The 13,708-nt window shown below is 43.0% G+C and overlaps 1 protein-coding gene across 7 annotated transcripts in view; it reads right to left on the bottom strand.

Annotated features, from left to right (window-relative positions):
- The window catches only part of Adra1a (adrenoceptor alpha 1A), a 105,587-nt gene that overhangs the window by 11,530 nt on the left and 80,349 nt on the right, over positions 1-13,708 (bottom strand). The window contains exons 3-4 of one of the 7 annotated variants that reach the window (XM_087585471.1): positions 2,322-2,560; positions 2,006-2,228 (exon numbers count right to left, since the gene is read on the bottom strand). In XM_087585471.1, coding sequence (XP_087441597.1) covers positions 2,043-2,228; positions 2,322-2,560 — 425 coding nt within the window. In that variant the 3' untranslated portion in view covers positions 2,006-2,042. 7 annotated transcript variants of the gene reach the window in all.

The following is a 13,708-nucleotide window of genomic DNA, read 5'->3' as shown; positions in this document are numbered from 1 at the left end:
GATTGTTTATGGATACCTTTACAAGTGTATGCTTGTCAAGGCTGTATCTGACAACTCATTTTCTAGTTGTTTTTTCCTTTTCTCTGATTAGAAATGGCACCAATGGTGGGTGGCTTTTCAGTGTGCCTAAGCTTTCTCACTGTTAACATTTACATTTTATTATCAAGGGATTTAAAGATGACTGGTAACACGGAATGGTACTCTGCTGAAAAAAGCTAAGATTCCTCTTCCCGTAAGGAGGCCCTTCTATGAGGGGGTGACATGGTCAAGAGTGGGCTTTAGAATTTAGATTTAGAAGGATGATATTCTGAACAATGAAGCCTATAGAGAAGACGAGACAGGTTTGCATTCTGGAGTTCTCTCCAGATATCAACACACCCACATCTGTTAGAGTTGTTAAGAGCTATGCAGAGAGCCCAAGAGTTGGTAGAATCCTAGCCAACTTCTCAGTAGCAGAAGCCAAGTTCAGAACACAAGGCTGAGTAATGACCTAGCCAGCCAATAGGAAGACAGAATCCAGGAAAAGGTAGAGGAAGCAGGTCATAGTCAAAGTTCCAAGACAAGCAACCACAACACCCAGAGCCACATGCTAACAGTTCCTCCACTGCAACGTGGGTAGAGACCTGCCCTTAGAAAGGCTGGTAGAAAAGAGTTCGTTTGATATAAGGAGGAAAGGAAAGGTGTAAAGGTCAGGAGCCTCATTGTGAAGGTTTCATGGTAGCTTCAACCTGCTCTGAAGCTCTTAGAAGAAATCAGGTGAGTGGGGCAAGAAATTATAAGAAAACATTGGTAGTTGTGATTCTTGTTAGAGTTGCTGCCACAGCCATAAACCTTATCTTACAATTCTTATGGTAGAATGGTAGGCATATTTTAGTTATTACATGTGATTAATAGGCACCACTTGTAATAATCTGGAACACAAAGAATGCAAGGATTTGGTTTTAAAAAAAAAGCACATCTTCACAGGTTTTGCAAAACGTAGAAATCTATTTGGGCAGTTGTTTGGCAATGAGTTTAAGTGTTTGAGGATAGGCCTCAATATGTTTGGAAGCTCAGGCGGTGGTGCATCTGGACCCTAAGTCTCATTCTACATGCCACAAGTGAACTCCATTCAATACACTGTAGTGAAGGGAGTGGGAGGAAAGGAAGCCAGCATTCTGCCATCCCATTATGAAGTTCTGAAAAAGGCGAATTGCTTATCACATCAAAGATTAAGCAGGGCATTAGCCTGAATGTCAGTGTCCATCCCATTCCAGCCTCTTGCTCTTTATGGAGATAAAAGAAGGAGCCTTCCTTCACCACCAGGTCTTAGAACTGCTGCCTCAGGCATGCCTTATTGTCTTGGTAAAAGTGTGCTGTCCTTGATTAGTCCTGGCCTCACTCCTCAGATCCAAGAGTGGAAAATGCACCCCAGTTTCAAATGGGGATAAGGAACCAATCAGAGAGCAACCACTGAGAAGCACGGCCACCATCACCACCACCACCACCACCACCACCACCACCACCACCACCACCACCACCACCCACACTTCCAGGTTCACCCAAGCTGAGAATATGGGGTGTTTCTAAACTTGCTGTAAAAGCATGCTGGCCATTACCTTACACCCCTTTCTGTTAGGTCCCCTCTCCATAAATGTCAAATGTAGTCGCCAGTAGGTTCAGCCTGAAAATAAAATCCCCTCCCTTCCATCAAGAAATAGCTCCAAACTTAGAGTGTGTGCTCAAAATATTCACAATGAAATCATCATCCTGTATTTATAGTCTTTTGGATTGTGTATGAAATTTTCTTTCCCATGGTATTTCTTGTTGAAAGGGTCAGTAGTGGAAAGCAGGATCAGAGAACGACTGAGGGAAATGGGCCTCTCATCACTTAGAAGCGGTCAGTTACCCTACGTCCTGCCTCTTCCCTTGTGCTCTACCCACTCGCCTGATAAACTGGCATCCTCCTTCTCCCCTTTCCCCTGTTGAATGGTCCTGGCCTTCCGAGTGGGAAAATCAGCAGTACCTAGTGTTCTCCCTTTTCCTGTGACCTTTCCCATCCTCTAGACTTCCTCCCCGTTTTCACCGAGGGAGATGGTGTGGATCTTAATGGTTGGAACTTGGTGATTTTCTTCAGGGCGCGGGGCCGAGGACCCCACACAGCAGCAGACCTGCAAAAAGCTTTTACTTCTCACCCGGGCTGTGGTACAGGCAGATTGGTCCTTTGGCACTGTAATCCTGGCCGATCCCTGGGGCATGGAAGAGAAAAACTTCCATTCACAGACTCCATCTGTCTTGGAGATCTTATAGAAAGTCTCTCCCGAGCCCACCGGGATACGCACCATGTCTCTGTGCTGTCCCTCTAGAGCCTGGCTGGGCGGGTGCAGGGTATAGCCCAGGGCATGCTTGGAAGACTGCCTTCTGCGAAGACACTGGATTCGCAGGACATTCTGAAAGGCTTTCTTGAACTCCTGGCTGGAGCATGGGTATATGATAGGGTTGATGCAACTATTTAGATACCCGAGCCAAAATACTATTTTAAAAACGGTTTCCGAAGGCTTGAAATCCGGGAAGAAAGACCCTGAAAGAGAACGCAAAGAGTTACACATATGTTTGGCAAGTCCAGAGGCCGATCGGTTAGAACCACAAACAACACACATATTTTTTTATATTTATAAAAAGTTTCAAAAGCTTCCAGATGCAAGTGAATGTCTCATACTGGCTGGTACTCCTTTGCTAGGTTTTCAAAGACCATTTCACACAGATAGGGTTGTAGCAGCTCCCTCTCTCAGTTGTAGGGAATCATCTGTAAGCTTCCTCAGAGCTTTATAGACTGTGGCATCACATTTTGGTAGAGTCTAAACACTCAGCTTTGCCTGAGTGATAAAATAAAGTGGGGGTACACCCAAACCCACATCACATTAAAATGTGATGACGCTAGCCAAGTGTGGTAGTGCATGCCTTTAATCCTAGCACTCTGAAGGCAGACTTTGAGGTCAGCCTGGTCTGTGGAAGGAATCCCAAGACTGGCTAGCCAGGACTACATAGATAGACTCTGAATGAGGGGAGAAAGCTGTGATTACCCTATCCTATCCTTTGTGAGCATAGGGTCTAGAATGCCCAGCTCCCATTCCTAACACTTATTACTTCCTTGAAAAGGCATTGTATGAATCATGTACCCCCAAAATGCACTGTATAAATTATGAACCCCCAAAATGTTCCTCTTCATTCCTTTCAGTCAGGTTTGAAGGATAGTTTCACAGTCCTCCCACCCTGTTCCACATTTCATGCCTGAGCTGGTCTCCTTTCCCCACCTGCTTCCTGTAATAGTTCTTTGTCCATTCAGGTGAGTGGCTTGGGGGACGTTTTATTACACCTGTGGGCTTCAGATTTTCTTTTCAAACAAAGAGGAAGGTGGAATGAATGTTTTCCTCAAGGCCTCACATTGTTTTCCTTCCTTTCAGCCTTTAGTCTTTAGTACTATTATCTTACTTTATTGCTGGAGAAGGTCCCACTATGCATGTAGTGTGTTTGGATAAAATCTGCTCACACTTCCTTCCCTCCAGCTCCTCCCCTATGCTCTCCACTTTCCCCTCTCATCTCCATGTGCTCCTCCTATACCTCACGGAGCACGTGAATGTGCACTGGAGCAGGGGCAGTCTGTCAGGGGCTGTGTTCCTGAAGATGACCAATACTCTTGTCTCTTCCAGCAGCCATCAGTTGCTGAAATGTCCGAAGCTAAGGGTGGGATTTCATGGGCCACCTTCTCTATCCATGCTGGGAAGAGTATGATCTTTATTTTCTTTCTTTCTCTTCCTTTTAAGCTGAAAACTCATAGAGTCGGGATTCTTAACACGCGTACTGGATGCTCTTATAGATGACTCCAGCCAACAGTATTCTGAGTTCAACCAGAGGTAAAACTTACATGCCGTGGAAGTCAAAACACACAGAATGGGGTATAGTTGGTGAGAACATTTATCACGGAAGCACAATTCTTGTCAAGTTCAATGAGTCTCAAAGAAATCACACATACACACACACAGACATGTGAGCACTCATGCACATACACACAAAAACAAACACACACATACACACATGAGTTGACAAGTGTTTACTATGGAAAACCATGTAGCTGAAGAAGTTTTATACTTTCGGTTCAAAGTTTTTAGTGCTGTCTAATCATTAAAACAAAGGTTTGAGTTACTAATTATGTCTTGAGTTAGGCAGTGTGATTAACTTTTTGCATATAATTTAACTATCAATAAGAGTGAGAGTTATATGACTTCTGGGCTGGGGAAACGGCTCAATCAGTAAAACGCTTGCCTTGCAAGCCTGAAGACCTGACTTTGGTTGCCAGAACTCACATAAAACAACACAGATGTGATGGATGGCATGTGTCAGTGCTCATCCCAGCACTGAGAGGTAGATTCTTGAAGCTTTCTGGTCAACCAACCTTGCCTACTTAGTACGTTCTAGGCCAGTGAGAGAACTTGTTTCCCATTCCTACACAAAATGGATAGTGCCTCAGGAATACGACCTGGAGTTGTCCTTTGATCTTCACACTCATACACACACACATGCAAGCATATACACATGCATATGCATCTAAACACATATATGTACCTTCACATAAGCACGTGATCACATAACTAGTTACAGGCTTAATATGAATATTTCTATTGTAGCAAAAAAACCAAACCAAAACAAACAAAAATCCCAAACACCCTGTCACTTAATAAGGTTGAGTAACTCAACCAAGGTCACTCAGGTAGTCTGTGGCAGGGCTGGGACTTGACATTTCAAGTCTAACTTCATGGAATCTCGGGATCTCCTAGACTAGCACATTTCTTGGAAGGAGAATGGTATACATGATAAGTGAGATGAGTGGTTAGGGAAAGGCTCAGTTAGACTCAAGCTTTTCAAACTTCATCCGAGAGCAGGTAAAGTGGTCTATGTTAACATGATTACTGGCTTTGTGGAAACATGGTCAATTCTTGGGGACAATTTACTTTGCATTCCAATGCATATATACTGTCCAATATTTCTCATGGTGACAGCAATGTGATTAAGACAACTAATTTTTACAAATCTTTGCCTTTTCCTGGGCTTAATGTCCAATGGCAAACAGAGATGAACTGCAAATGGCAAAATCCACCTCATCTGGAGAGTTCATTACAAACAAACCAGCTAGATAGGGGGAGGTATTTTCCTTATTTGAAGAATTTACAGCTAACAACAGCAACAACACACCCCATAGGCTCTTTGAACATGAAGGTATTAAAGTGATTTGAGAGGTTCCTTCAAGGATCCTGTTTCTGCTTAGAGTCCAGGTTGGCATTCATAAATCTCACCCTTCTCTTCTATTCCTCAATTTCAGAGCCCCTCACTCTTCCCCAAGCCCTGCTTCCTTAATCTTGCATCTAGCTGACCCCTGGCTAATTTCATGTGCTCTCTTCCTGTGGTTCCCAAGCTGTGTCCAGACATGTAGGGCTTCTGTTTTGACACTCACCATTCAGAACATCCCATTTGTATTTTCTGTAGCTGAGGTATAGGGTAAGAAAAGGAGTTAGTTTAAAAAAAGAAACATATTAAGATTTGGATACAAGATAGTCTCTAGCCTCAATTCTTCAGGGAGATTTTCTTTTTAACCCAAGAACATCTCTGAATATTCAAACAGTGAGTAGGGGGCACATCCAGGTCAAAGACCTTTCCATAAACAGCCCCATTTGGTTTATTTCAGTAAGTGTGTGACAGTACCCGGATGTGTCTCAGCCTTGTACGTACTTGCCCACTCCCATCTGATCATTTCCCTAGAGGGAGGTGGCTGGATCTCCTCCCTTGCATAGAGCATGGTTTTCACTTTAGAAAGGACACATGTGATTCTCTCTGGAAAGCTGCTAAGAGGCTGTGCTTAGGGGAGGATGCAGAATAGACTTGACCAGTGACTTCCTAGTAGGCGAAGAAAGATGGCAAGGGGTTATGCTCTCCTTTGAATATTAGACACGTCCTCAGCTCTCTTTCTTCACTTCATATCTCTGTCCTAGGAAGAGTGCTTGGAGTGGGGAGTAGGCTAGGTCGTGTTAAAGTTCCTCAGTCCACTGTCTCCTTTCTGGCCCAAACCTTACCACACAGATTCAGTCTTATTTGGACTCCCCAAAGGTATCCTTTCAACTCAGTGTTATTCTTAGATTCCTCTCTCCCAGGTTACTGGTGATGCTTTTTGAAAATGTGAGCCTGGATGAAGGAGGTTATTCCTTGTCTCCCATCTCTCAGGAGCACCAGGGTGGAACCAGTCATGCTAAGGATGAGAAGAGAAATCTCTGGTCATGTCTGTGAGAGATTTATAATGTGGGTGGCGCCATTTCATGGATTGGGGTCTTGAGCAGGATAAAAAGGATAAAGGGAATAGAGTGCCAATATCCATTCTTCTCTGCTTCCTGGCTGGGATGCAATGTATCTAGGGGCCTCACACTCCTGCCATCCTGATTTACTGACCATGACAGACTGTATCCCCTAAAACCATGATCTAAAATAAATGCTTCCTTCTTTAAATTGTTTCTGTCTGGTATTCTGTCACAGTGACAGAAAAATAATGAATACAAACTATAGTTCTCTGACCCAGACAGTGGGGTGTAAACTCCACTTCATCAGGAACTTGCTTTGTTTACTCCCAGAGTTCTAGAATCTAGAATAATGACTTGGAAGGCCAGCCACTATTCCCATTGAGTGGCTGACCTGGTTGAGGATGACTGTAGTTGACTGAATGACTAAGTGTCCTTGCTTTCCCTGTGCTTGTGGCTACCTTGTGGGATGCAGTTTTCTTTTCTAACCACTGTACCCCTCACTTCTCGCGCTTTCTTCCTTTTCTGTGCACTTTCTTTCTGGTCTTTGGTTGTTTTCTGTACTGGCATTTTTCTCATGCCTCTCCCCCATTCTGTACCATTTGCTGTCAAACACCTCAACATTTCTTGTCCTGCTTCCCAGGAAGAGTAAGTTTTCTGAAACCTTATGTGAGAAGTGCCTGCTTCTTTTGTCACCATAGCTGTGTTTCATCCCCCAGTGACCTCTGTCCTGACTTTGCCTCCAGGGATCCAACAGCAATCAGCTTAGTTCCTGGAACATCTTGCCTTGTAGGTCAGGTCACCTTTAGCATGTGACTTTGCCTATTTTAATTCTTGGGCTTTGGAAAATTTTCAATACTTTGAAGCTTCTTCTTTAAAAAATATTTATTGATTTATTTGTTTGTTCGTTTATCCATTCATTCTCGAAGTAGGGTGTGTGTGTGTGTGTGTGTGTGTGTGTGTGTGTGTGTGTGTGTGTGTATGTTTTATGTGTGCATTTGTCTGACTATGCCACAACATGTTTGTGAAGGTCAGAGGAAATTCTTTCCATGGTAGATTCTTTCCTTCTGCCTTGTTGAGGCAGGACGACGACGACGACGACGACGACGACGACGACGACGACGACGACGACGACGACGACGACGACGATGATGATCTGTTGTTTGTTCTGCCCTGTTCTCTGTATCCTAAGCCAGCTAGCCCGTTGATTTTGGATCTTGTATCTGCCTCCCATCTCACTGTAGGAATGCCAGGATTATAGATGAGTATTACTGCACCCATCTGGCTAAAGGTGGGATTCAGGGACCGAACTTGTTTGTCAGGGTCTGATATGAGTGCTTTTACCTTGGTCTGGAACAATTGATTTTCCATCTACTATTAGTTGCTGCAGGTTTTGGACTTTTTTCCAACCTAAACCCTGTGACCACTTTAAAACCAGCTGGCTAGAGGCAGGTGGAGCAGGTGCTCATGACCGAAGGCCAACATAAACAATCTTCTCACCTTTGGAGAGTCAGAACCCTCACTTTCATTGTAGAAGTTTCTAGATTCCAAGGAGAAACTGACACTGGCAAATTAAGATGAAGCATCCTGGCCTTTCACTTAAAGCCCTAACCATTGGGAACACCCAGCTTCTCATTTTTGGCCTGGGGCTCCATTGGTATGTTGGTAAGGAGATACTAAAAGGCTTGGCTATTACAGATGTGTTTCAGCTATGAGGCAACAGTGCTGCTTTCCTTCAGTGCTCTCGGGAAGATCAACAAGTGTTGATTCCCTTACGTGAATTTGATTCCACAGCCCTTCTGCTTACTCCCCAAATCAGTGAGAGCAGAAATGGAATGCTTCAGTTTTAACTCAACACTGATATTTAAAGGGTTCCCTTTTTTTTTATCAAATGGTTCCATCCTGAATCAGGGGGATGGAATATTGAAAGTATGGAATCAGAAAGTTTTTAGCCTCCCAGTATGTGTGCCTTACATTAGCTATCTGAAAGCTTGAGGTCCTGATGACAACTTTAACAGACCCTAGGTTGTGGTGAGTTCCAGGTAAGTGCATCCACAAAATTTCTAGGCTTCAAGGATTGGTAGGTCTCTAGAGACCAGCAGCCTCCCTCTGACCTGAAGAGATCAAGACAGTTAAACTGAGCAGGGCAGTGGTTTCCCTAATTGCGTGACTCTAGATCCTATTTCATGTTATTTTTGCCCACCCCCAGTCCTTATATGCCATTTAGCAATCCAAGGACAGCCCGGGCAGTGTTAGTGGTAGTGAAAGCAGTTTCCACGGTATGGCACATATAAGAAGGAAGAGTGAACTGGTCTAATTAATGCCTACATTATTTAAAAAGTTAGAATGTACTGTTCAGGAAGCTTTTCAGAATATTCTTATCATATCTTGAAAAATTAGTGTTTAAATGACTCTAGATTAAAAAAAAGTCACCATCATCATCTGATTCTAAAGGAGAATCTGATGTATGTGACCATGGGAGAAAATTACCTTTAACTGTTGATTATTGTTCAACAGTGGTCTCAGTAGTAGGCATGATACATATCCAATGAACATAGAAGAGAAACAATTGGCCACTTTGCCCTGCCAAGGAGCCCTAGTGCCAAGTAACATTCAGGCCAAACCAGCTGTCCCCTTAATACCAGGGAGAAAATTGCCTCATCCTATCACCGCAGAGAAATGCCATAGGAATGACAGCATAAGAACAGATTCAAGCTTCTTGGTTTCCTGGGGTCTACCAGATGGCCTGTGTTGGGTTCCTAGTTTGGCTGTGTCATAGTGACTTGACTGAGCACCTCATGGGGTTCATCCAGGTCACAATTTGACAGTTCTCAATTACTAGAATTCTTCAGACTATTCACATGGTATGGTGGCTAGGATTTACTAAGAATGCTGCCTGGATTAGCGTATACAAGAACTCAAGTTCACAAGTCAAGACCCATAAACAGACTCCCTGTGAATTTCAATTCAAGCCTTTGTATATACCATTTACATCTTCTTGGGGAGAGGCCATCAGTTTCTATTAGTATCTTACAGTGATCTGTGCTGATGGGGAACATGGCTAAGCCTGGGAAGCTAGTGAGAACGAGGTAAGTCTTTGCCTGATGCATCTCATTCAGCCTGTGTCTCATGACAGTGCCCAATTTTGGAGTAGGAGCAGAAGATGTGACTTGAGGACCTTTCTGGAAGGATCTCTCCTATCCCTTCCCCTGTTTAACTATAACTGGAAACTATGTAGTTCTCGTTGTATGCTTAAGTGCAGACAAGTGGCTCCTTCTTTGAGAGAATCAGCATGTTGGGTCTTTTTAAGAAATGGTAGACAGGTAAGAAAGGGTGGATCCATGGAAGGACATGATGAGTGAAAATAATGTGCAAACTTGGGTCTCCTGAGGCCCTGTTCAGTGGGGAATGGAATGGCTAGCTATTCTCCAAGAGACAGAGATACCATTTCTCTCAGATTAGGAAAGGCAAGAAACAACAAATGAAAGATGAAGTATACTTCACGGCCTTCTCTGCTTGTCTCAGGAAAGTCCTCCAGATACAGAACACTTTCCCCCAAATACCTCCAAGTTGCCTAAACCAGAGCTCTTCAAAAGTCCTGTCTCCCTAGCCAACAATGCCTTGAGCACCAATTCTCTCCTTCAAAACGAGAAGCATCTCTCTGATGACATGGGTCACACAGGAGCTTTTTGTTACTCTTAAGACTGCGTCCGAGCTCATCATATTAACTTGAGCTCATCATAATAACTTGAGACCCTTCATCAAGACCCTGCACTAGTTTCTGTACAATCTTCCCTTCCATCATTTAATCGTTCAACAAATACTTCTCAGAGTCAGGCAGTGTGGTGAGAACTGGAGAGGAGGTGGTCAGAGGCAGGCACATAGGTCCTGCCTGTGGAGCTCAGAGTCTATACACATGCCCAGTCAATGCCTGTGCACATGTGTTATGAGTTTCCAACATGCAGGCTTTTTCCTTGGCCCAGGAGACCTTTACTGTCTCTTCAGTGATCCACTAAGACAGTCTCTGAAACGTGGCTATGGTTCTTCACTCCATTCTTCTCTTCTCAGTGACCTGCCTCTTACAGATACTTAAAGATAAATCTATTCAAATTTCCTTTTGTTCTCAAAATTTCACCCCTCTAGACCTGAAATCTAACCTGCTTTCTTACACTTTCCACCATTTCACACTTCTTATTAGTTTCTTCTCTAGCATCCACTTCCATTTTCATCTATCTATCTATCTATCTATCTATCTATCTATCTATCTATCTATCTATCTATCCATCTGCTCGCCTGCCCACCTGCCTGCCTGCCCGCTTGTCTGTCCATCTGTCTATTTGTTTACATTTATTTACTTATTCATCTATTTATTTATTTAGTCCCCAAGAGGACAGACCATTTCAGTTTTGGCTCTGCTGCTGTATCCCCAACACTAGCAACAGTTTTTAGCACGTGTGGAATGGTGTCCTTTATCTTTATGACTCTAGTGCATGCTACTTGTGAGCCTTTGTATCTGTTTTGGTGATGGAAACAGTGCTGAGTGAATGTTTATGGGGTCTTTGTTGATGGAAGAAGATGGTATTTTGAATAAATTTCTGGCCTCATTCACTCACAATTATAAATACACTGAGAGAGGAGGGAGAGAGAGAGAGAGAGAGAGAGAGAGAGAGAGAGAGAGAGAGAGAGAGAGAGAGAGAGAGGAGAGGAATCTTAACTCATATTCCAAACTGTATCTTCCTGATCCTCAAGATGCTCATGTTTACATGAAAATGAGAGCATTCTCTAAGCAATTTTATATGGTTAAGTTGCAGGCACTTCATAAAATTATTACTTCCAGTACTTATAAAAACATTTTACAGGGTCCTGAAGGAAGAGCTAAAGCCTGTACTTCAGCTGTGATAGCTATCATCCCCACCCATATTTGTGGACCCGAGTCTGGAGCCAAACATCATCAATCTGAAGCAGTGACATAAATAACCAAAATCGGTCTGCCTAGGAGGAAGTGTGGGATTTTTTATCAGGACTGTGTTCCTTTGCATTGAACAGAAAGGCCGAATGAAGTCTAAGTCCTGTTTTTTGCCAGCAAGGTCATGGGTGAGCTGGCTGATGTTGGGGTAGTGAAAAGTGAACAGGAGAGCTCACGAAAGGGTTTTGGTTCTTGATGCTGTTTAATGCTTTCTGGACAATTTCCTTACATGGAAACTATGTACCATGTACTTTTTGATGGCTACCAGGTTACCAATAGGCATGTCCACTGATTCAGGGGCCACCCTCCAGCAGTATGTAAGAATCAGAATAACTGTTTTTCATTCATGGCTCCTGCATGCCAACCTCACCCTCCTGCCCACAGTGGCCCAGGAGGAGCCAGGGATGGGTTGTCTGTGGCTCCACACATCTTTCCAGTCCTAGAGAGAACCATAGTTCCTGACTTCTACCCGATATGGGTATTTTAACTGTCAGAGTGGATATAGCCAAGAGTTTTAATAGTTTGTTTAAAAAATACAGGACATCTCTTGGAATCTATAATATAGCTTCTACATACAATGATGCCAGCCAGTTTAAAAATACTATAAGGGATTGGAGCAATGAAATTTAAAGCAGCAATAATATATGTACTATCTTAATAATGGGCATCATAAATGAGAATTGTCTATCATAAATGAAATATTTAAGGAGTTCATCTTTGCTTGAAGGAGACATTTTTCCTTTTAACTATACAAACTTAACCAAGTATCCCGCAGTCTCTCCTGTGAACTGTGTGATTCTTTCAGGGAGGAGACTACATTTAGAGCAGCTCATTGATTTAGACTCCTTGACTTTCTTTGACCCATGACTCTCTCACATCCCATTCTCTAGACTCTGTCTGAATCCCAAGCTCCTGTCTCCAGGGCATGCATATTATCAGAACTTTCTCCTGATTCTCACAAACTGTTTCACCCTTAACAAATCCAACTCACTGTCTCCCATGGACCCCATGGCTCCTTCTTGCTCTACATGCAGTCAATGGCAGCCTTTTCCCTCAGTTACTCAAGCTAGAACCCTGACGGCCACTACAACCACTCACTCTCTCAACTCCTTCATGACAGCTCACGTGTCCTGACCACAGAACTTTCAATCTCCTGTCACTGTCCATCTCTACTCTGGCCACCATCTCCTTTGCTTATGACCCTGTGCCAGCCCTCTAACTGGTTTCCTGTTGTTGGTCTTACCCCTTCTGCAGTAGCTGTTCTTGGTTGTCAACTTGGCTATGTCTGGAATTAACTAAAAGCCCAAAATGGAGGGGCACACCTGTGAGGGATTTTCACTTAATGTGAAGTGGGAAGATCCACTTCTAATTTGGATTGCTGAGGTGGGAAGACACACCTTTAATCCAGATCTTTTGATCTTGGAAAACCAACCTCTTATCTGGGCCATGCCTTCCATGATAACATGGATGAAGGAAGCTTTTTCTCTATTCCTGCTTGCTATCTTTTTGTTAGCAAGTCTATTCTTTCACTGGGGCTAGAGCCTACTACTTCTGGGATTCTAGTATATACTGAAGACTAGCTGAGACATTCAGCCTTGTGGACTGAATAAACAACTACTAGATTCTTGGATTTTCTATTCATAGGCAGCTGTGTGTGTGTGTGTGTGTGTGTGTGTGTGTGTGTGTGTGTGTTTGTATGTGTGTAGTGTATACATATATATATATATATACATATATATGATACATATATCCATTCTATTAGCTCTGTTACTCTAAAGAATCTTGACTTATACATCTTTCAACTTATTTTTCACACTATGTCCAGAGAAATTTAGAGAAAGAGAGAAAAATCAATCCTGATTATCTCTCTCTTTATTAAGCTCAGTGACTTCTCCCCAGAGAAGTGCAAATTCGAGGAGACCGAACAGCCACTTTGTTTGATAACAAGTTAGTTGCAGGTTTCTTTTACTCCAGTGTCCACCAAACTCTCTCACAAATATCAAAGGAGAATAGGAAATTCAATCTGGATTTGAACATAAGTGCGCTTGTTCAGTCACAGAGCGATGGTGCCTTTTATTCATTGTGATTCATTTAAAGGTAGAATAAATGGTATATACAGATGTTGATATGTTTGATTATGGACTAAAATGTGTTTTCTAAGAGGCAACACATGCACTAGACATTTTCTTAAGGCCAATGGATAGCAATCACTCAGAATGTCCAGCGACTCCGGTGGAAGTTTAACAATGGCTCAGAAAGTTTGGTAAAACCCAGAAAACAGGAAAGGGGAAGATAGAAGAGAAGCCAGAAGAAGGCAGAAGGGAAGATTCATGGGGGAGAGTGGTAAGGACAAATCCAAAATAGCACCCAAACCATTCAAGGCTCTTTGAAAGGTCTAATCTCAGAGCTGGAGAGATTGCTC

This window comes from Rattus norvegicus, chromosome 15, assembly GCF_021556685.1.
Source record: "Rattus norvegicus strain SHRSP/BbbUtx chromosome 15, alternate assembly SHRSP_T2T, whole genome shotgun sequence".
Lineage (NCBI taxonomy): Eukaryota > Metazoa > Chordata > Mammalia > Rodentia > Muridae > Rattus > Rattus norvegicus.
This window is presented reverse-complemented; position numbering and strand designations above follow the sequence as displayed.